This window comes from Bufo bufo, chromosome 4, assembly GCF_905171765.1.
Source record: "Bufo bufo chromosome 4, aBufBuf1.1, whole genome shotgun sequence".
Lineage (NCBI taxonomy): Eukaryota > Metazoa > Chordata > Amphibia > Anura > Bufonidae > Bufo > Bufo bufo.
Genome location: NC_053392.1, coordinates 121241137 through 121265565, shown reverse-complemented (window position 1 = coordinate 121265565; position 24429 = coordinate 121241137). Strand labels below are relative to the sequence as shown.

Genomic DNA, 24429 nt, shown 5'->3' with positions numbered 1-24429 from the left:
CTGAGGAGACTAAGCTTTCTTCTGACTCTTCACGTAGCTTTGAGTAATGAATTGTGAAGTCCTGAGATTCCAGACAATTGGGGAGTTTTTCTCTGGGAATCACCTACCATTCCCCTCTGTGAAAACTATCATGACTAAGAACAATATCGTTCGAAACGCGTAGATCGTGGGGATAAAGTGGGATACAGTGTCACTGTTTGCTGTATGCACCTGTATTTTGGTGAGAAAATAAAGACCGGGATTTTTTCACTACGTCCTTCTGGTGCTGGAGCCTTTTTCTATCTTGTGCATTTACCTTTGGACTGGCTTGAGTCCGCCCCGTGCACCGTTACACAGGATCAGAAGGTGAGCTGGCTGTAACTTCTTTACTCTGTGAAAACTAGTAGCACCCTGTGCAGGAAACACACTGGAGGGGATTTACTAATCATATAGCAGCAAAATTCTGGTGTAATGTGCGCCAAAAAACTGGTGTACATGCAACACAGTTATTGTTTTAGACATTTAATTTGACTTGCCTGATTTAGCGGGAAAGGGAGTGGCCTACTGAAAATGAGGTGTGGCTTAAGATGTGACGGTGTGCGCCAAAATTTTGCTGCACAATTTTGCATAAAGTAAGAGAACTACTAGGCAACGTAGACAATGGGGCAGAATTATCATAGACCGGCGGGACTTGCCTCGTCATAAATTAGGCATACCATCTGGTAGTCCGTGTGTCTATACTGATATCCATGCCAGATTTTGGTGTTCTTTTACCCTACAAAACTGGTGTAAAAGGTGATAAATGTTGGGCCTCCCTGTCCTCTGCACGCTCCCTTTTCAGGTAAGTGGCGAAGGGGACGGAGAAACACTATTTGCACAAACATTTTTGCACACTCAGAAGGGGTGCGGCAGATATATCATCCAGCATCGGCCACTGTGATAAATCTGAAGCAGTTTTAGACTAAGATAGAATTTTCTAAAAAGTAGACAGGATAAGTAAATCAGCCCCATTATATTCACACACACCCCCACCCAAAAAAAAAAAAAAGAAAAGAAAATTAAAGATGTGGAAAGAGTTTCCCATTTCCCGCATGTACAATCTGGTGGGGGTTAAAGGGGAGCAAGTGATGGATTTTAACTTTTTCCCAGGAGATGAGCGACACGAGAGGTGTCTGGCAGCCATTTAGTTTTAGCTACCCTCCCCTATTGAAGTAACTTTCAGTTACAGGAGTTGTCCCAAGATCAATACTTAGCACCTATCCACAGGATAGGTAACAAGTGCCCCCCATTTGAATGGAGCACAGGTCATGCATGCACGTCGCTGCTCCTAGCAAAGTCTAAGGCCCCTTTCACACGAGCGAGTTTTCCGCGCGGTAGCAAGGCGTGACGTGAACGCATAGCACCCGCACTGCATCCTGACCCATTCATTTTTTTTTCACGCATCAGTTCTGCGTTGCGTGAAAATCTGCGTTTTTTCATCCGGATGCAATGCATTTTTCACTGATGGTTGCTAGGAGATGTTTTTAAACCTTCAGTTTTTTTATCACGTGCATGAAACACGCATCAAAACGCATTGCACCCGCGCAGTAAAAACAGAATAACTGAACGCAATCGCAGACAAAACTGACTGAACTTGCTTGCAAAATGGTGTGAGTTTCACTGAACGCATCCGGAGCCAATCCGTCACGCTCGTGTGAAAGAGGCCTAAGGGACTGACAGAGGTAGCGGAGTGGAGCTCTCGACTTTCTTCGTCAGTCCCATAGATTTTGAATGGAGCGGTAGTGAACATGCCCAGCTCTTATTCCAGTCAAACAGGGTTCACAAGGCCTCCGTTTTCATGAATGATACATTGTACATTTTGGAGAGTGGCTTCCCCTATTTAGACCATGCACTGCCGCCCCTCTGCCTACTGCTTCTAAGCAGAGTATCATATAGCTGGATTCTACATTGCCCCGAATTTCATAGGCCAAAAGCCCAGGAGAGGCAAGTCTTTTAGTGTAGGTTCCTATCTGTTGTAATCCACCTTGTCTTTGGTAGATGGGTCCAACACAATTTTGATTGAAAATGTGCTCAAAGAGCTTCTAATTTTCAAATAGCAAGTGTAGCAGTAATGCATTCTACTTTTAGTCATCTTTTCAGTGTTTGCATGCAGGGGTGGACTGGGAACTTAAAGTAGCCTGAGAAAAAAAAACTAAAAGTGAACCCATATTGTAGGTGGGTCCAAATTAACAGAAAGCGGGGCAACACAAGTAGGCAGGACCAGCATATATAGGCAGGGAAAACAGAAGTAGGGAGTATCAGCTATACCATAGTGCAGAACCAAATCCCGCCCCAGCAGAACCAAATACCACAGTGCAGCACAAAATACTGCCGCCGGCACCACAGTATTCAACTGTATCGCCGACCTGAAGACAGCAATATGGTCGATTTCAGGAGAGCACCTGCGGCCACTGACCAGGTGCATAGGAGAAAATCGGATCATTATGTACCTGCCTTGATGAGGGCTTGGGTGGCCCCGCTAAGCATCAGCCCACCAGGAAATTTCCCTGTAGGGTCCATGGCCAATCAACCCCTTTTTGCATGGGCCTTTGTACATAAAGCAGTGTGCTGCTTCTTGTAGTCCTTGTTTGCATCTGTGAGGTTAGACAGAGGGAGGGGGCTCTGATTGGGGCTCTTCTAGCAAAATCGCAGGGCTCCAATTGGTTGCCTTAACAGCCTGGGTTCTTGTGAAGGCTCCCAAGCTTGTCATGGCTAGCTGCCTGTGAAGCTGTGTCTGAGGCACAGCCCAGCAAGCAGCCTGTCATTTTGGGGCCTCCTTCTAAATATGGGTCTTATAAAAAAAAAAACACTATAAGATCCTGGTCATCTGATGTGTTTTGAGACACATCTGACAGCGATTTGAGACAATCCTGCGCTTTCTTCATTTCGCTGACAACACACAGTCGTCGCCCCCCCCCCCCCTTCCCCCCCACGTGATGACCCCAGCCATCACAGGCTTTATAAAATTAGGCTCCTTTAAATTTTTCATTTAAATAATTTATAAGAGGTCTACACCCCAGAAAAAAATATTGCCGTGGATGAGTCACTTGTCCTTTTTAAAGGTAGGCTTCAGTTTCGCCAATATTTGCCAAGGAAGAGGGCACGATTTTGGCTAAAAATGTATAAGCTCTGTGAGAGTGGATCTGGCTACACCTATAAATTGTGTATGAAGTCAAAGATGCCCAGTTTTGCCCTCCTGAATGCCCCCTTCCCTCAATGTGGCAGGTAAAATAGTTTAGGATCTTTTGCACCCTCTTTTAGATAAGGGGTACCACTTGTACATCGACAATTATTACACCAGCGTACCCCTTTTCAGGTGCCTTTCAGTCAGAAAGACAGTGGCATGTGGCACCATGCGTCGCAATGAAAGAGGCCTGCCGAAGCCTTTAGTCAGCCAAAAATTGAAGTCTGGGGAAATATAGGGCTTTTGCAATTGGGGCATTTTACTTGTAAAATATCGAGACAAAATAGATGTCCTCTTAATGACATCTATACATCCAGACAGTAACAGCCTTGTTCCTGTGCGCGGCACAAATACCACAGTCTGTAAGCCCGTCTGCATACAGCATTACAATAAATATATGGGTGGGGTGGACCTTGCAGACCAAATGCTGCAGCCCCATAGAGCGGTCAGGAAATCCCGCATTTGATATAAGAAACTTGCAGCCCACCTTATGCAGTAGCCCTGTATAATTCTTTTGTCATGTTCCAAAAAGCAGGGAACAAAGGAACATATCTTGATTTTTCAAGAACAAATCCTTAAAATTGTAATATTTGGAGAGCAGCTCCAGGATAGCAGTGGTATAGCATCATCTAGTCATGTCAGCAGAATTATCCCAGGGCAACATTTCCCATCAAAGGTGCCCCTACTGCGAAAAAAGCAGAACCCAAAAGAGATGTAGGGTCTGTTACAAGAATGGGATACGGTGGGATACCATATATCAATGTGACACCTGTCCAGATAAGCCTGGACTTTGCATTAAGCAGCGTTTCCGCATTTACCATACTTCCATCGATTATTAATTTAATCAATTTACATATTTTTTACTTCTTTTATGCACTTTTGGCCATTTTTTATTTATTATGCAATCCACAGTTTTTTTAAACACTTTACATTTCATTATATTATTAGCCAATAATAATTTGGAAAATTAGACAAACTCCAAAATGTAAAAATAAATTCTCATTATACCCCCAGATGAATACTTAAATCACCTGCGGTCTTAACTATAAACGGTACACTCCCGCAATTACATAATACCACAATAAAGAAAAAGAGTGCATGACACACCGGTATGAGAAAATACAAATCAATTTTATTCAATATCCATAAAAGACATACATGATACATATTATAAGACAATAAATGAGCAGGGACAACCACAATCCTGCATCACACTGCTACCTGCCCCATCAAATGGATGGACGTGATAGAATCTCCATGTGTATAATATATGAATAGTCAATTATCCCCATGGATATAGTGCCGGATGAATGGAGAATCTACAGCAAGGGTGTGCTTGCCTCAATAAACCGGTGTGCATGAATACCAAAGTAGCAGACACAAGGTCCAAAAATACAAGGTAAAGCAAGTGTATAGGGCTACATACCAACAGAGCTGGGACAGGTACCAGGGCAATGGCGCTCCTCAACACGCGTTTCGCGTATAGTTTGCTTCCTCAGGAGGAGTTGATGAATACTGTAAAATAATAAAATTCTCACTACACCCCTAGATGAATACTTTAGGGGGTGTAGTTTCCAAAATGGGGTCACATTTTGCGGTACCTCAGGGTAACTTCAAATACACAGCGCCTGAAAATTATTCCAGTGAAATCTGCCCTCCAAAAGCCGTATTGTGCTCTGCCGTACGCCCTTACAGCAGTCGACAACCACATATGGGGTGTTGCCGTATTGAGGAGAAAATGGGTAACACATTTTGTGGTGACTTTCTCCTGTTACCCCTTGTGACAATGAAAAACTTTGGCTTAAAGTGACATTTTTCAGTAAAATAAGTAATTTTACTTTTTTACAGCCAAGGGTTTCTAAATTCTATGAAAAGCATATTGGATCAAAGTGCTCACTACACCCCTTGAAAAATTCCTTGGGGGTGTAATTTCCAAAATGGGGTCACTTTTTGGGGGTTTCCACTGTGGGGTACCTCAGGGTACCTTCAAATGCGACACAGGGCCTGAAAACTATTCCAGTAAAATCTGCCCTCCAAAAGCCATATTGTGCTCCATCTGTTCTAAGCTCTGCCGTGTGCCCATACAGCAGTCGACAGCCACATATGGGGTGTTACTGTAAACTGCAGAATCAGGGTAATAGATATTGAGTTTAGTTTGGCTGTTAACCCTTGCTGTGTTACAGGAAAAAATGTGTTAAAATGGAAAATCTGCGAAAAAAGTGACATTTTGAAATTTCATCTCCATTTTCTTGTGGAGCACTTAAAGGGTTAACAAAGTTTGTAACATCAGTTTTCAATAACTTGAGGGGTGTAGTTTCTAAAATGGGGCCATTTTTGGGTGGTTTCTACTATGTAAGGCCCACAAAGTGACTTCATAACTGAACTGGTCTTTAAAAAAGTGGGTTTTAGAAATTTTCTTAAAAAATGTAAGAATTGCTTCTAAACCTTCTAACGTCCTAAAAAAAATAAAATGACATTTACAAAATGATGCCAACATAAAGCAGACATATGGGTAATGTAAAGTGATAACTATTTTGTGAGGTATCACTATCTGCCTGAAAAGCAGAGAAATTCAAATTTTTTAAATTATAACACATGTCAGATTTGCAAAAATCAGTCTGGTCACAAAGTTGCAAAATGGCCTGGTCATTAAGGGGTTAAAGGAATATAATGACATCTGGAGCTGATGATGACGCCATTTTGGTTCTGTACAATCTTTAGTGTTTGACATTCCAATAGTCTGTTCTGGCAGAGACGCAGACTACCAGAATTACTGTATTATCTGGCATAGCCGGGCTCCACCAGGCACTGCCGGATCCCTATTCACTACAATGGGATCTCGCAGGTTTACGGCACCATGCATGCAGCGGTATTTTTCCGGCAGAAAGTTGGCATTTATGCCAAAAACCAGCTGTATCCTGTTATAGTTAGGCCTCATGCACACGACCGTTGTTTTATTCCGTGTCCGTTGTTCCGTTTTTCGTGATTTTCTGCGGACCCATTGACTTTTAATGGGTCAGTTGATAACTCGGCTAATGCACCGTTTGTCATCCGCGTCCGTGATCCGTGGTTCCAGTCCGTCAAAAAAATATAACCTGTCCTATTTTTTTCACGGAAAACGGTTTGCGGACCCATTCAAGTCAAAGGGACCGTGAAAAAACGCGGAGGCACACAAGATTGTCATGCGCGTCCGTTTTTTTCCTATCATTTGCATGGCAAACTTGACTTAGACTTTTTTTTACTTTCCTTCATGTCTGGTGATCCTCCAAAAATAAAGGAAGGCACACGGAAACGGATCACGGAACCCCATTTTGCGGAACGAAACACAACAACGGTCGTGTGCATGAGGCCTAAATGGGGATCTGGCTAGGTCAGATATGGTAATTCCGGTAGTCTGCTCCTCTTGGATGCTTAATACGTGAAGTTACAACTAGAGATGAGCGAATCGAAGCTGACTAAGTAGATTCGATCCGAATTTCAGGAAAAATTCTATTCGCACTGAAGTCAAATTTCCTCGCGCTTCATGGTTACGAATCGCATTTTTTCCAAAAATGTCTGCTGCACATGTGAGGACATGGAGAAAGGAACTCTGGGAAGGCGGGATCACCAATAATGCTATGCATGCAGCCAATCAGCAGCCAGCCAGCCCTGTGATGTCACAGCCCTATGAATAGTGGCAGCCATCTTAGATTCTGCCATTTACCAGTGTACTTAGTACAGGGAGAGATGTCAGCAGGCGCTAAGGACAGTGTTAGGAAAGACTTCATTGTGCTAAAAAAATTTATTTACAATTGCAGGGCAAGATTATTCAAGGTGTAGGGAAAGGATAGGGAGGAATCATTCCACAGCATTTATGTTGAACAGGGTTCAGTAGGGGAGGTTACAGCCTGGGGAATAGGAACAATCCTATTACACCTTGCTGCACTGCCTGGGGACCCAAATTGCCATTACACAGCTCTGTAATTCCAGCAAACCATTCTTGTAATTGGGGTGTTACAGCCATTAACAGAATTTATTACAAGGAAATATTTCTACGTCTTATTTGCCCTTGTGCGGTGCAGTTATATGTTCTAAAGCATTTTTGGCTTGTATTAGTGGGGAAAGAGGGGCTTATTAGCTGTTGTGTGGTGAAGTGCTAAAATTACAGTCCTTTTTGTCGTGTATTAGTGGCAAAAGTAAAATACATTTGCTGTTCAGCGGTGCAGTGATATGTTCTAAAGCCTTTTGTGGCATGTATTAGTGGATAAAGAAAAAATATATTTGCCGTTCAGCAGTGCAGTTATATGTTGTAAAGCCCTTTTTGTGGCGTGTATTAGTGGCAAAAGTAAAATATATTTGCCGTTCAGCGTTTTTTGGGGGTTATTGTTCTGACGGATCAGAGGAAGGGCAAAATAATCAGTGACGTCAACACAAACTTACTGCTGACACCCTCTCCACTCTGTCGGGGGGCTCAACTTGTACACTGCTCAAAAAAATAAAGGGAACACAAAAATAACACATCCTAGATCCGAATTAATTAAATATTCTTCTGAAATACTTTGTTCTTTACATAGTTGAATGTGCTGACAACAAAATCACACAAAAATAAAAAAATGGAAATCAAATTTTTCAACCCATGGAGGTCTGGATTTGGAGTCACACTCAAAATTAAAGTGGAAAAACACACTACAGGCTGATCCAACTTTGATGTAATGTTCTTAAAACAAGTCAAAATGAGGGTCAGTAGTGTGTGTGGCCTCCACGTGCCTGTATGACCTCCCTACAACACCTGTGCATGCTCCTGATGAGGTGGCGGACGGTCTCCTGAGGGATCTCCTCCCAGACCTGGACTAAAGCATCTGCCAACTCCTGGACAGTCTGTTGTGCAACGTGATGTTGGTGGATAGAGCGAGACATGATGTCCCAGATGTGCTCAATTGGATTCAGGTCTGGGGAACGGGCGGGCCAGTCCATAGCATCAATGCCTTCGTCTTGCAGGAACTGCTGACACACTCCAGCCACATGAGGTCTAGCATTGTCTTGCATTAGGAGGAACCCAGGGCCAACCGCACCAGCATATGGTCTCACAAGGGGTCTGAGGATCTCATCTCGGGACCTAATGGCAGTCAGGCTACCTCTGGTGAGCACATGGAGGGCTGTGCGGCCCTCCAAAGAAATGCCACCCCACACCATTACTGACCCAATGCCAAACCGTTCATGCTGGAGGATGTTGCAGGCAGCAGAACGTTCTCCACGGCGTCTCCAGACTCTGTCACGTCTGTCACATGTACTCAGTGTGAACCTGCTTTCATCTGTGAAGAGCACAGGGCGCCAGTGGCGAATTTGCCAATCTTGGTGTTCTCTGGCAAATGCCAAACGTCCTGCACGGTGTTGGGCTGTAAGCACAACCCCCACCTGTGGATGTCGGGCCCTCATATCACCCTCATGGAGTCTGTTTCTGACCGTTTGAGCAGACACATGCACATTTGTGGCCTGCTGGAGGTAATTTTGCAGGGCTCTGGCAGTGCTCCTCCTGTTCCTCCTTGCACAAAGGCGGAGGTAGCGGTCCTGCTGCTGGGTTGTTGCCCTCCTACGGCCCCCTCCACGTCTCCTGATGTACTGGCCTGTCTCCTGGTAGCGCCTCCATGCTCTGGACACTCCGCTGACAGACACAGCAAACCTTCTTGCCACAGCTCGCATTGATGTGCCATCCTGGATAAGCTGCACTACCTGAGCCACTTGTGTGGGTTGTAGACTCCGTCTCATGCTACCACTAGAGTGAAAGCACCGCCAGCATTCAAAAGTGACCAAAACATCAGCCAGGAAGCATAGGAACTGAGAAGTGGTCTGTGGTCACCACCTGCAGAACCACTCCTTTATTGGGGGTGTCTTGCTAATTGCCTATAATTTCCACCTGTTGTCTATCCCATTTGCACAACAGCATGTGAAATTGATTGTCACTCAGTGTTGCTTCCTAAGTGGACAGTTTGATTTCACAGAAGTGTGATTGACTTGGAGTTACATTGTGTTGTTTAAGTGTTCCCTTTATTTTTTTGAGCAGTGTATAAGCGTCTAATTCTAATAGAACAGGTTCTGTGGACATCTATGTGGAATCAGCTGACGACAGTGTAAAAGGAGTGCGCTTCTTCTTGGCGCTAACATCGACCTGTAAGGCAGAGTTCATACTTGAGATATTTGGTCAGTTTTGGCCCCATGACTGCCAGTGAAGTGTGCAGTGATTCTAAGAGGGACGCCTATCATCTGCATGTCAGACTGACTCACAATATTATTTCACTACCACAGCGGACTCCCTATGCTTGTTACTGCAAGGCACAGTGATCTACACCCCTATACAGGCTCTCTGCAGCCAGGAAATAGCAGTTTTTTTAACTAAATTCGCCGCAAATATATTCGTATCTAAACAAATTTTAGCAAAAAAAATTGGCGAACCGGCGAATCGAATCTCTAGTTACAACCAGTCACTGTCTGTTCTCTTTGGTTGGAAAGGATTTCCCGTGTATATTTATAGTAATAAGCACTTTAAAGGTCCCATGCTGGAATAAAACCGACTCACACTGAACTGTCTAATGGAGGAGGCAGAATGACACAGGTTTGTCGGACGCAGGCCAGGTGCCGGCCGCCCTCCTCCTCACATTATATCAGAGCTCTGACCTTGGCACCAGTGGACAGCTCTGATATGTGTGCAAGTTTTTTTGTGTCTTTTAAAATGTTGGATGCTCCGGGCGCTGGTAGGCCTCCTCCTCACATCATATCAGAGCTCTGACCTTTCTGTGTGAAATCTTGATGTTTTTCCCTCCATTGCTGCAGTAATTTTATAATTATCTGGAACAAGTACAAATGAAACCTCTAATAAAACCTTGCTATACCCCCCATCCCGCCCAGAATGATAACCTTGCTATACCCCCCACCCCGGCCAGAATGATAACCTTGCTATACCCCCCATCCCGCCCAGAATGATAACCTTGCTATACCCCCCATCCCACCCAGAATGATGCTGAAGTCTGGTAAGTCAGTAATCTGTACCTGCTTGATTGTCATTTCACTTTTTCACTGTTGGCTGCTCTGTTAGTACAAGGCAGTGATGGGTAACTGTACCTAAGGGAGCATTCACACGACCGTGTTTCGCTTCCGCGTCCGTCCTGCAATTTTTGCGGACAATGCATGGACCCATTAATTTCTATGGGTCCGCAAAAATTGCAGAATGCCTTTCATTGTCATCCGCGTGCTGTCCGTTCCGTGTGTCCGTTCCTTTTATTTTAGAACATGTCCTATACTTGGACGCAAATTGCGTTCCGTGGCCCCATAGAAAGTCAATGGGTCCGTAAAAAACGGATAGCACACGGAAATGCATCCGTATGTCATCCGTTTTTTGCGGACCCCTGGACTGAAAACATTCTAGGAAACCCCATTTCAGTCCCATTTCAGTTTTTTGCGGACCGTCAAAAACTGATGACACACGGAAGCACCACGTCCTTATTATACGGACTTACAGAACGGAAACAGAAAGATAACTGAAGACATACGGAACACACGGATCCGTGATGTGCGGACCACAAAACCAACACGGTTGTGTGAATGCTCCCTTACGCCGTGTTTAGTCTGAAGTTCACGTCTCGTGTCATCAGAAGATTAGTCTGCTGCTCTGTCCACCATGATTTACAGTGCAAATCTGCTTGTTCCCATTGACTGCTGAAGTCCATGCTTGGGTAACTAACAGAGGTGGATTTAGTGTTTCAGGAGTCACAAGCAAAGTTATGTCTGGGGGTCCCCATTGTACTGCTAAGCTGTGCCCCTGTCACTGCACTAAGCTCCACCCCATTGAACCACTAAGCTCCACCCTCTCAGCCTGCTAAGCTCCACCTTTGTTGGCCAACTAATCCCTACTCTTGGCTTAGCAGTAAAGCTAGGGCACTTCTGTTACTGATCTACAGATGGGAAGGGCCCCACTCGGCCACTGAATTGGTTGCACAGACGGTATGCCCGCCTCAAGTATTTGCTTGGTTTGGGCAGAGGTAAAGTCCACCACAGGTTACTAATTTACATTATGAGTCAAACTTAGCAGTGATCCATTAAAAAAAATTATATGTCTCCTCCTTTGTCTCCACTCCTGGTTCTTAAAAACTGCATGTGTGATTTCAGCCTGAGCGGTGATGCTGGGGATGTGCTGTAAAGCTCTGTTCACATTAGTATCATAGCTTCCATTACTGTATTGGTTCTTAATGGGGTCTGTTGAGGATTTTGTCATTTTGACAGCAAGAATACCACTGCTTACTGCGCTAATCATAATCAACAGTGATGGAAACCCTGAACTCCTCATGTTGGTTCTTAGCACATACAATGGCATGCAAAGGTTTGGGCACCCCTGGTCAAAATGACTTTTACTGCGAAAAGTTAATCAAGTTGAAGATGAAATGATCTCCAAAAGGTACAAAGTTAAAGATAAAATATGCTTTTCAACATTTTAAGCAATATCAGTGTATTAGTTTGGTTTAGTACAATTTTAGAGGGAAAAAAGGAAAGGAGTACCTTGCAAAAGTATAGGGACTCAAGAAGATTTGACTGCTCAGATAACTTTAGGGTTAAGGCTTGTTTACAATCATCGTTAGGAAAGTCAAGGTGATGCAAATTTCAAAGCTTTATAAATACCCAGGCTCCTTTAACCTTGTCCCAAAAAACAGCAGCGATAGGTTCTTCTAAGCAGCTGCCTAAATGAAAATGGCTGAGGCCCACAAAGCAGGAGAAGGCTATACGAAGATAATTTCCTCAATTCAAAATAAAATTAAGAAATGGCAGATAACAAGATCAGTGGAGGTCAAGAGAAGGTCTGGAAGACCAAGAAAATTTTCAGAGACAGCTGCTTGTAGGATTGCTAGAAAGGCGAATCAGAACCCCCACTGCAAAAGACCATCAGGAACATTTAGCAGACTCTGGAGTTGTGGTACATTGTTCTGCTGTTCAGCGACACCTGCACAAATATGGCCTTCATGAAGAGTCATAATTTGCAAACCTCTCCTGCATCCTCGCCACAAAATTCAGCATCAGAAATTTGCAAAGGAACATCTAAACAAGCCCGATGAAGCCTGTGGAACGATGAGGTAAAGATAGAACTCTTTGGCGACAATGAGCAAAGGTATGTTTGGAGAAAAAAGGACACAGAATTTCATGAAAAGAACACCTCTCCAACCATTAAGCATGGAGTGGATGTCTGGAAACTAACATAACACCAATTGTAAAAAAAAGCTGAAGTTGAAAAGGTGATTCTACAAATGGATAATGATCCATTTCATCTTCAACTTGCTTAACTGTTCACAGTAACGGTAATTTTGACCAGGGGTCCCCAAACTTTTGCATGCCACTGTATGTGTACAGAGCTGAACATGTTCTTCCATTACTCGGAGACACCAGGTCATGTATTGTGTCGCAGACTATTAAAAAGGGTGAAATTCTTCTATAAATGTGGGGCACGTTACTTGCACCAGTATTCTAGCGCATGATATCCCCCTTTTTGGCACATCTATTATTGTGCATGTACTAATTTATGTGGTTCCAGTTATCACAGATATACAGTGCACATCCACTCACATTGACCCTTGTTCCCAATAGAGCTCACAATCTAGTGGCACATTTTATTACATACAAGCATATACATATTTTATTTTATTTTATTGATATAGTGCCAACATATTCCACAGCGGTGTACACAGATTGTCATTAGTCGTATCTGTAGCTGTCCCTATTAAAGGGGTTTTTCCAGTAATAATTATATATTCTGTAATTCCCGCCGCCTGCCTTAAAAAATTATATATATACTTACTCCATGCTGCTCCAGTCCTCCACTATCTTCATCTTTTGGTTCCCGCACTGGCCATGGGCATGGTCACATGCACCACTCGAGCCAATGACTGGCTTCAGAGGTGACTTGCTGCTTGTGGCCATATCACCCCTGAAGCCGGTCATTGGCTAGAGTGGTGCATGCCATCTCCATAGCCAGCCGGATGTAAGCAATGCCTGGACCGGAAGATGGAGAGAGTGGAGGAGGCAACTCGGAGAACCGGAGCAGCGTGGAGAAGGTAAGTATAAATCTTCTTTTTTAGGAGGCAGACTGCAGGCATTACAAAAAATAGAATTATTACTGGAAAACCCCTCCAAGACTCACAATCTAAATTAACCTAACAATATATTTTTGGTATGTCCAGGAGAAATGGGACTACTTAAAAGTGTCACTATTGAAGGCAACAGAAAATTGCATTAGGCTTGTCAGTAAAAGCAAAAAAAGGAAGAGACCACTGTAGTACTCAGCAGAAGTGGCCAAAATCATTAAAAACAAAAAGATAGCATTTAGGAATTATTATTAAAAAAACGAGGATGACAGGCAAATTTATAAGATTAGGCAGAGAGGCCAAACAAGTTATAAGAGCTTCTAAAGCACAGGCAGAAGAGAAATTAGCTCAGTCAGGTGAAAAAAGGCGATAAGGTATTATTCAGATACATAAATAAAAAAAGGAAACTAAAACAAGGAATTACCAAATTAAAAACAAAAGAAGGAAGGTATATGGAAGAAGATAAAGAACTAGTTGACTGTCTCAATGAATACTTCTGTTCAGTTTTTACAAAGGAAAATGAAGGAAAAGGACCTCAGTTAGGAAAGAAGACTAATGAATCTTTTGATGCATGTGTCTTTACAGAGGAAGAGGTTCTAAGTCAGCTGTCTAAAATTAATACAAATAAGTCACAGGGGCCTGATGGGATACACCCAAAGCTATTAAAAGAGCTCAGCGGTGAACTAGCAAAACCATTAACAGATTTATTTAATCAATCACTGGCAACAGGAGTCGTCCCAGAAGATTGGAAATGAGCAAATGTGCCCATTCACAAGAAAGGTAGTAGGGAGGAATCGAGCAACTATAGGCCAGTAAGCCTGACATCAATAGTGGGGAAATTAATGGAAACCATACTTAAGGAGAGGATTGTGGAACATCTAAAATCCCATGGATTGAAAGATGAAAAACAGCATGGGTTTACTTCAGGGAGATCATGTCAAACTAATCTTATTGATTTTTTTGGATTGGGTGACTAAAATAATAGATGGCGGAGGTGCAGCAGACATTGCTTATCTGGACTTTAGTAAGGCTTTTGATACTGTCCCACATAGAAGGCTTATTAATAAATTGCAGTCTTTGGGCTTGGACTCCCATATTGTTGAATGGATTAGGCAATGGCTGAGGGACAGGCAACATGGTCTTGTTACCAGTGGGGTACCTCAGGGATCTGTTCTGGGACCCATATTGTTTAATATCTTTATCAGCGAAATTGCAGAAGGCCTCGATGGTAAGGTGTGTCTTTTTGCTGATGACACAAAGATTTGTAACAGGGTTGATGTTCCTGGAGGGATACACCAAATGGAAAAGGATTTAGGAAAACTAGAGGAATGGTTAAAAATCTGGCAACTAAAATTTAATGTTGATAAGTGCAAGATAATGCACCTGGGACGAAAAAACCCAAGAGCAGAATATACAATCAGTGATACAGTCCTAACCTCGGTATCTGAGGAAAGGGATTTAGGGGTCATTATTTCAGAAGACTTAAAGGTAGGCAGACAATATCATAGAGCAGCAGGAAATGCTAGCAGAATGCTTGGGTGTATAGGGAGAGGCATTACCAGTAGAAAGAGGGAGGTGCTCATGCCACTCTACAGAGCACTAGTGAGACCTCATTTGGAGTATTGTGCGCAGTACTGGAGACCATATCTCCAGAAGGATATTGATACTTTGGAGAGAGTTCAGAGAAGAGCTACTAAACTGGTACATGGATTGCAGGATAAAACTTACCAGGAAAGATTAAAGGACCTTAACATGTATAGTTGGAAGAAAGACGAGACAGAGGGGATATGATAGAAACTTTTATGTTCAAACAATTTTTATTGTACATATTTGTACTTTTACAGGCCAATAAGTGAATATCAGTGAAAGTGATAATGACATCTTATACAATACAAGACAGCTAATTACACTTATAATTCCAAGTGTAAAAATTGTAAAACAAAGCATAAAAATTTTGAAATAGAAAATAAATTATATATAACAGGAAATAGGGGGGAAGGGGGGGAAGGAAAGGCAGGGAATGGGGGCGGGGGATATTGCAGCGTACATTTCAGCACCATTCAGAGAGCAACTCTTCGGGCCACTCAAACCCTAGGATAAAAGATAAAGAAGTTGTTTCTTTAATTAAATTGGAAGCCTCTATGTATTATCCAAGGTTTCCATATTTTTTGGAATTTCTGAGTAGATCTGTTTTCCCATCCTGCTATTTGTTCCATCCTATAAATGTCATCACATCTAAGTTCCCAGGTAGCCAATGAGGGAGGGGATGTATCTCGCCATTTAGCCGCCACTAATACTCTCGCAGCTGCCAGCAAGTGTGAAATGAGACGTTTAATCAAATTTGAACTCTTTATTTTGTCCATTAAATTCAATAGACAAATCTGTGGAGATGGTTGTACATGAATCTTACATATCCTTGTGATAATTAAGCAGATCTGTTTCCAATATTCTCCAATTATCTCGCAATCCCACAATATATGAAAAAAGGTGCCTATTTCTCTCTTGCATCTCCAACATGTCTCACTAACTTCAGGGTACATTTTATGTAAAATATCTGGTGTATAGTACCATCTGGTAAGTATTTTAAAATAGTTTTCTTGCAGTCTCACGCAAGTTGAAATCTTTGGAGTCAACGAAAGACATCTAATTAGTGATTTATCATCACTATCCAAGCTCAAGTCCGATTTCCATTTCACTAGATATGGGTTAATCTTTGGGCTTGTAAAGGTAAGGAACATGGAGTATAAAATAGAGATTTTTTTAAGTGGTTCCTGTTTCTGGAGGGCTATTATCTCAAACTTAGTTGGGTCTGTCTTATGTAGTGGGGTCAATGGTTTTAAGTAATCTCTTATATATGATCTTTGCAAAAAAGATAATGAAGTAGTACTTTCCCCTCTGTCCCATTCCTCCTCTAGTGCCCCCCAGTTATCTAATAAGTCCACCACTGGTGTTGTAATAGCTTTGGCCTTTTCAGGCAAAGTTTGTATAAATTGTGGGGAAGCATCTAGCAGAATATCTCTTAGCTGTGTCAAAGGGGAAATAGTAGCAGTGAGGAAATGAATACTCAATTTTTGTCTCCATAGCCATATTGTATTCTTAGTAATAGGGTTACCAATACATGTCTCAGATGTATACTTTCCAAGTAGCAGTAAAGGCCGTAGTGCAGATTGGCTAATGGCAAACTCCGATTGAATATCCAGTCTGTCACCTTTGTAGCGTAGTCATTCCAGGCATCTCATACCGTGAACCGCCAAATAATAACCATAAAAGTCCGGAACCCCCATTCCTCCTTGTTTACTAGGTAAGGAAGTGTATTGTTTTACAAGTCTAGGTCTTTTTTTATTCCACAGGAACTTGGACAATGTTGATTCTAATTTGGTGAAAAAGGAGCGAGGGAGGGGAATAGGGAGGGTTTGGAGAAGATATAAAATCTTGGGTAGTATAATGGTCTTAATTAATGAGCGTCTGCCAAACCAGGATGTAAATGGTATTTCCCATGAGTCTAGCATATGTCTAATTACATCCGATAGACCTTTATAGTTCTCATCATACATCCGAGTAGTATCCGATGTAAGTTTAATGCCCAAAAACTTCATGCTAGTGGCCGACCATTGATACGGGGTATTGAGCTCCAATCCCATCTGGCTTCTGGTATCCAATGTCACATTTAAAACTTGAGACTTTGTGGGATTAATCAAAAAGTTAGATAGCTCCCCAAAAAGTTCAAATAATGACTGTATAGCCGTAAATGCTTCATTCGGATTTGTAATTAGTACCAAAAGGTCGTCAGCAAATGCTGCTAGTTGATGATGCACCCCTTGTAGCTCAATACCCCGTATTCTACCATCCTGCCTTATAGCCTGAAATAAGCACTCAACTGTCAGGACAAATAATAAGGGCGATAACGGACAACCTTGTCTTGTTCCATTGGAAATCTGCAGAGGGGGAGAGAGTGTATCATTAACCATCACCCTAGCAGATGGCTTGGAGTACATGGCCATGATAGCGTTGACAAAGTCTTCAGGTATTTTAAACTTCATCAAGGCCTTTTGCATAAACAACCAATCAATTCGGTCAAACGCTTTTTCGGCGTCTGTCCCCAACAATAATAAAGGTACAGATCGGCTACGTGCGTATTGAATAATGTTGATAAGGCGAGTAGTGTTCATTCTACCCTCTCTCCCCGCTACAAACCCCACTTGTTCATTATTCATAAGATTAGGTAATAATGGTTTTAACCTAAGTGCCAGAATTTTTGCGAACATTTTTAAATCATTATTTAGTAGGGATATGGGCCTATAACTCGCGCAATTCGTTTCATCCTTTCCCTCTTTAGGGATAATAGTGATGTGAGCTATCAGCATCTGTTCTGGCAATGGATTACCTCTGAATGTGTCATTGCATAATGTCAAAAATTGAGGCAACAAAACTTTTTGGAATTTGCGGTAATAGATCATTGGAAGGCCATCAGGGCCCGGACTCCTATGCATTGGAAATGACTTGACTACTTCTATTAACTCCTGTAATGTAACAGGTTTGAGTAAAGAGGTAATCTGTTGGTTCCCCAGTGTAGGAAGTTCCAGAGAAGCTAACCACTCATCAATCCTTTTAGATCTCTGATCTCTATCCTGTGGTGTATCCCTTAACCGGAGATTATAAAGTGCCTCATAAAACTCTTTGAACCGTATCGCTATCTCTTCTGTATTCCTAGCTAATGAGGATGTTGTTGTGCGAATCTTTTGTATGTATGATTTAGCTTTCCTCTTTTTAATTTGTGCGAGTAAAAATTTCGAAGCTTTGTCCCCATGCGCGTAATATATCAATCGCGCAGAGAGAAAAAGCTTTGCTGTCTTTTGGTTCAAAACATTTTTGAGGGATGAGCGTGCTAAATTCAACTGTGTAAGATCATCTTCAGATCGGGTTTTTTTATGAGAACATTCCAAAGACTGTATTCTCTGTGTTAGGGATAACACCTGTTCCTCTCTTTTTCTTTTTGAGGAATGAACCTAGACTTATAAAGTGACCTCTTATTACAGCCTTATGGGCCTCCCAAATCGTTCCTTGTGAAACCTCTGGAGTTGCATTGAGCTGGAAATATTCCTCTAATTTTTCTGTAGTCTTCTGAACATGCTCCAATGAATCCAGTAATGTCTTGTTTAGCCTCCAATTTGACATAGGTTTAGGTAATGACTCAAAACTCATCTCTAGAAACACCGGTGCATGATCTGACAACAACAAAGTACCAATTGAGGCGTCAACACAAGAGGTCAGTTTACAAGCAGGGACAAACAGATAATCAAGTCTTTGATATGATCTGTGGGCTACCGAATAATGAGAGTAATCCTTGACAGTTGGATTTAGTGTCCTCCACACATCTACCAGCCCCATAGAGCTTATATCAGAGTGTACTCTCTTCAAGGCTATATGTGAAGTAGACGAGATACCCGTAGATGAATCTATAAGCGGATGTAATGTGATATTTAGATCTCCACCTAAAACTAAAGTACCTTCTGTAAATTCTCTTAGGAGGTTTAGGGTAGTACATATCCACTTGGTTTGCAGAGTATTTGGTGCGTATAAGTTGCCAAGTGTATAGGTACTATTACCTATTGTTCCTTTAATAAAAAGGAATCTACCTTCTGGATCTACTAAGGTAGAGCTCACATTTAGAGGGAAATTTTTATGTAGGGCTATTGAAACTCCCTTTGAAGCTGAGGAGGGCCATGTACTGTGGTACCACCTATTATAAGTAAGATGGCTTAATCTCGGCACATGGTCCTTCTTAAAGTGTGTCTCTTGTAACATCAAGACGCTCACCTTCTGTTTGCGCATAAGCTGGATTATCTGACTTCTTTTGGCAGGTGAGTTTAACCCTCTGACATTAAAAGAGCAGATCTTTATGGTAGCCATTTCATGACTTCTTGTAGATATCTATTAAGGCCTATAAAAGTAGAATGTTGAAACGTCCGCTGCAGGGAAAAAGGAGGGATAGGGGGGGAGGGGAGGGAATAGAAAAACAAATTCCAAAAAGAATAAAGAAAGCATCATTAATACATGAAATCATAGATAACTCTATCCATGTGATGTATATGATATACAATATTAAGATAACCATCTTAATGTCAAAGTCTCCTCACCCAAGGAGGCAATCTAGGGGGGGAGAATTGGACCGAGAACACGGCTAATCCGTGCACACAAGCATATAGAATTTCCTTATTTCACAACCCTATATAACAAAATAAACACAGGCATACAGGTCTTCACATATTTGGCATATCTAGCAATATCGACCTATTTATGCAAGGAGAAAACCGCTCCTAACCATTCAACAAAGAGGAGCAATACCCTTTATCCTCAATCTACACCCCCCTTCCATCCCCTACCGCTCTATCAAATTGACTTCTGGTCTACCAAACCCTCTAAAAGTGGGGAAGGAGGGGGCAAAGGACAAGGAGAGGCGCAAGAGAGCCAAAGAAGGAGAGAGGAAGTGCCATACCTATGATCCCAATATAACCTTTTAACAACCACAGGATCATTTTTTAGTTTATTCTAGATAATAACATAATAGTGACATCAAGGAAAAAGATAAAAAAAAAAAAAAAAATTTCCTCCATATAAGCACAAGATCTATCTGAATCTCCTCTCTACACCTCAATATAACTATATAGCTCAGCAATACAAATAAGCAGAAGAACTCAATCTGGATGTTGTGTCAGCCGCTTAGGTGTCATCTTAGGTATATTCTTCTTTTGCCTTTGGGGCCTAGATGCTGAGGCCGGGGTCCAGGCAGTCAGCGTCGGAACAGCAGGAAGATCTGTAAGATTTCTCACAGTTGTCCAGTCCTGGATGTCTAATGGCTCTATCTCCAAGATATTGTAGATCTGAATCAGGTCTGCAGGTGATCTAATAGCTACTTTGCGTCCTGGTGTATTCACCAATAGACCAAACGGATGAAGCCATCTGTAAATAATTTTCCTATTTTGTAGGATTTCCAGGAGCGGCTTCAAAGCACGTCGTTTTTGCAGGGTCATAGGCGACAGATCCTGGAACAAAGCGATTGTGGAGCCAAAACAGGCTAATGGATGTTTATCCCTTGCCGCTTTAAGCAGCTTCTCCTTTGTGCTGAAGCTAACTAAACGACATATTATGTCCCTTGGTGCCTCTTGAGGTTTAGGGGGAGGACGAAGTGCTCTGTGGGCCCTGTCCATAGCGAAATCATCTGTGGCGTCCGGGCCTAGGATTTTGTGAAAAAGTTCCACCATTGAAGCCATGATGGCGTCTGAGGGCAGAGTCTCCGGCTTTCCTTTTATGCGCAGGTTGTTTCTGCGCCCGCGGTTATCCTGATCCTCTATCAGGTTGTATAATTGATTTATATGGGCTTGGGCATGATCGAAGCTGTTTGCTACCGCTGAGTTAAATGCAATCGCTCCTTCCCAGCCTGCTTCCAGGGATTCTACCCTGTCTCCAACCTGTTTCAGGTCTGATTTGATATCTTGCAGGTCCTGTCTCAGCGGAGCTAATGCAGCCCCTAATGCTTGGGTAATAAAGTCCCTGGATACTGGGAGGTTATCTCTGAGACGTCTGGTGCAAGTTTCACTGTCCCTACCTCCATCTGAGTCGATCGATGCATCCGTTTGGTCTCCCTGTTCAGAGGCTTCTCTATCCGGCGCCATCTTAGATTCGGCTCTTGTCGGCCCGATTCCTCTTCTGATGTATTTTTCCATCTCTCCGTGGGCAGACTGGTTCCCACGAGTGCCTGGGGTATCTTTAGTTTTCTCTCTACCAACTTTACCCATTTTTGAGCTCCGGTTGTAGCTTATTAAGCTTGTGTGAACTTAGCCAGAAGCGGAGCTCACACCGACATGTGCGTCTCGCTCTGCAGCCAAGCCTGCGACCATGATAGAAACTTTTAAATACATAAAGGGAATCGACAAGGTAAAAGAGGAGAGAATATTTAAAAGAAGAAAAACTGCTACAAGAGGACATAGTTTTAAATTAGCGGGGCAAAGGTTTAAAAGTAATATCATGAAGTATTTCTTTACTGAGAGAGTAGTGGATGCATGGAATAGCCTTCCTGCAGAAGTGGTAGCTGCAAGTACAGTGAAGGAGTTTGAGCATGCATGGGATAGGCATAAGGCCATCCTTCATATAAGATAGGGCCAGGGGCTATCCATCGTATTTAGTATATTGGGCAGACTAGATGGGCCAAATGGTTCTTATCTGCCGACACATTCTATGTTTCTATGTGGGAGGTAACATGAAGAACATACAAAAAGCCTTGCAGATGTTGGTCTGGTTGGAGTTGAAAATAAAACTAATTTGGACTAATTTTACCACTTTACCATTTTTCCTTTAACAGATGTGTAATTCGGACAAGCTGTGGGAGCACATTGTGGAGCGCTCTTGTGACCGGTTTACACCAGAGATGAGGTCTCTTGCACAGGACCTAGGCTGGAAGCAGTTCTTCTTCACCAACAAACTACAACTTCAGCTGCAGCTTCAAAGACGAAGGAAGAGACAGGAGAGTCAGAATGTGTTCTTGAACTAACTGGATGCACCTTTGGCCAAGCGCAGAATTATTACTGCAAAGCCAAGAAGTCAGATCTTCCATTCACTGGGATGGATTGTGTACCAGTAACCAGATGCAATGGTCTGTGCCGCTGAATAAACTCATTCTATAGCCTGTATCCCAAATGCAATTAATACTACTCTGATGCATACGCTTTACTGGTATGTTCACAAGCAGCAGATTTGTTGCAGAAATTTCTGCATCTGGAAATCCGTCCCATTTAGTTTCAGTCTTTTGCAGCATGTGCATGGTTTTCTGCAAGCCTCACTCAAATGAATGGGACAGTCTCAGAAACCTCTGCAGAACATGCCACATATCAATATACGAGTGATGAGCGAATCAATTCGTTCATCTGAACAACTTCTCCATCTGCGAGGGACTGTCCCTCTGCAGATGATTCCCCAGTGTGCCGGCAGATTAACATGCACATCTCCTGCAGCCATGATAATCTTGTGCGTGCGCCGTTACTGTGGGTATGGTCACATGGGCAAATAATATGCCTACGAAAATGAATCAGCGGTTGTGCACGCACTGCTAAAATTCATTTAGCAGCGCATGCAAATTAGTTTATGCAGATTCGTGGGCATATCTTTGGTGCATGTGCTAGTACTCATAATAACAGTGCATGATTGAGATTATGAAGGCCGCACAAGATGTGTGGCTATGTTAATCTACCGGGAGAAGGAGCGCCTGAAGATGTGGGGACGCTCCCTAACAAGTGCAGATTTGTTCAGATGAACTAATCCATTTGTATGGAATCAATTGGCTCAGCACCAGAATATTCCCAATGTCTGGAATCACCCATGCAATGTTTTTTTATTTCTTTTTTAACCAAAGCCAGAAATAGATCCAAAAAGAAAGAAAAGTATAAAGGAAAATTTAAAACATCTCTTCTCTCTTGGACCCACTTCTATTTTGGACCTAAAACCGCTATCAAAAACTTATTTGATTCCAGCCTAACAGGCTTTAGGCTCTCAGGTCCTAAAATTTGTTTCCTAAGAAACCAACAACCACACCGATATAAGTCTTTTTGTTATTTTTTTTTTAAAGGGAGTCTTTCATGCAGATTCACCCTATTAACCTAATAACAGGGTTATGTCCACGGCATCCCCCCTATTAAAACGGTGCTTACCGTTTGTTCCTTGCTAGCATCGTTGTGGAGAAAAACACTTAATTCCGCATGCAAATGAGTCTGTAAAGGTGCCCAGGGGCGGCGTTACAACGGCCGGTGCCCAGGCCCCTGGGTCATTTTCATACGAAGGCACTCCCCCTCCGCCGCGTCTGCCCGCTCTTAGTCTCTGTTCTAACCTCCCTCCTCCTGTCCATAATCCCGCGCATGCGCACGCTAAACTGCGATGCCCCGGCCCGACAGTGCTCATTCAATGCGCACGCGCCAATATCGCGTTCATCGGCGCATGCGCCTGATTACGGCCGTAACGCCGCCCCTGGGCACCTTCACAGACTCATTTGCATGCGGATTAAAAGTGTTTTTCTCCACAACGATGCTAGCAAGGAACTAATGGTAAGCACCGTTTTAATAGGGGGGATGCCGTGGACATAACCCTGTTATTAGGTTAATAGGGTGAATCTGCGTGAAAGACTACCTTTAAATGATAAGCTATAGGTTTTTTTGTTTAATGTGATGCATAATTTTCCTGCTTCCTTCTCTTTGCAGCCATTTGTAAAAATGCTAGCTACTTGCAACCACTACTAGAGGCCTAGTCTGTATCAGTAAGATGCATATACAGCAGCATACAGATTGCCCACCACCCCTGTTGTGGTGGTAAATGGCAGCCAAGATTTTAATGATTGTGTGTGAGGAGTACTTTTGGTACATGTCATTTTCTACCTTTTTTATTTTCCTTTTTATGTGACCACTAAGTCCCTTTTTTGATCTGTCATTGACTATGGCACAATATAACAGAAGTTTACAGTCTAGGTTAATATAAGGTGCCTTAAAGTTTAGTCATATTGTGCCAAAATTCACAAAATTATGAATTTTCATTTTCTATTATCGGTTAACTGTGTGAGTCTAAATGTATGCCAACATGATGAACGGCTAAATAAAATAAGCTTAATTAAAGGTTACCTGAGTTTTGGGAAAAATAAGTTTGCATAGTGCTTCTTTGTCCAATCATAACTGTGAAGGAGCAGGTCTTTTTGGGGCTTCCTTAATATTTTTTTAAGCCATGTTATTCCCTGTTTCAGCTGCAAAGCTAGATGTATTTCACTCAGAAGCAGGGGGTGTCTCCCTTCTATGAAATCTGCCAGCATTTTACTTCTGTGACTGTCTTTTTCTGCCACTATGTATCTCTTGCAGCAGTGTTGCTTGCTATATTGTTAATTATCTAGCTATCTGTCTCTCCCTGTGCTGCTAAGGAAGCTACAATCTTTCTCTCATTGTCTAAATATAAAGATCCTCCTGCCTGGATCAGTATTAGGGGGCGCCAGCAGCACGTCCCTCCTATCCTTCAGCGTACTGGGTCTATAGCTGTTTATTTAAAATTATAGTACACGCTTCCCCGACATGTTTTGCCAAATAACACGGCGTCTTCAGG

General features: G+C 42.5%; 1 protein-coding gene across 1 annotated transcript in view; it reads left to right on the top strand.

Moving 5' to 3' along the window:
- Window positions 1-22898, top strand: part of FBXO36 (F-box protein 36) — a 46101-nt gene extending 23203 nt beyond the window's left edge. The window contains exon 4 of the mRNA XM_040427802.1: window positions 21662-22898. Coding sequence (XP_040283736.1) covers window positions 21662-21850 — 189 coding nt within the window. The 3' untranslated portion in view covers window positions 21851-22898. The remainder of the gene's footprint in view (window positions 1-21661) is intronic.
- Window positions 22899-24429: the final 1531 nt, after the last annotated feature.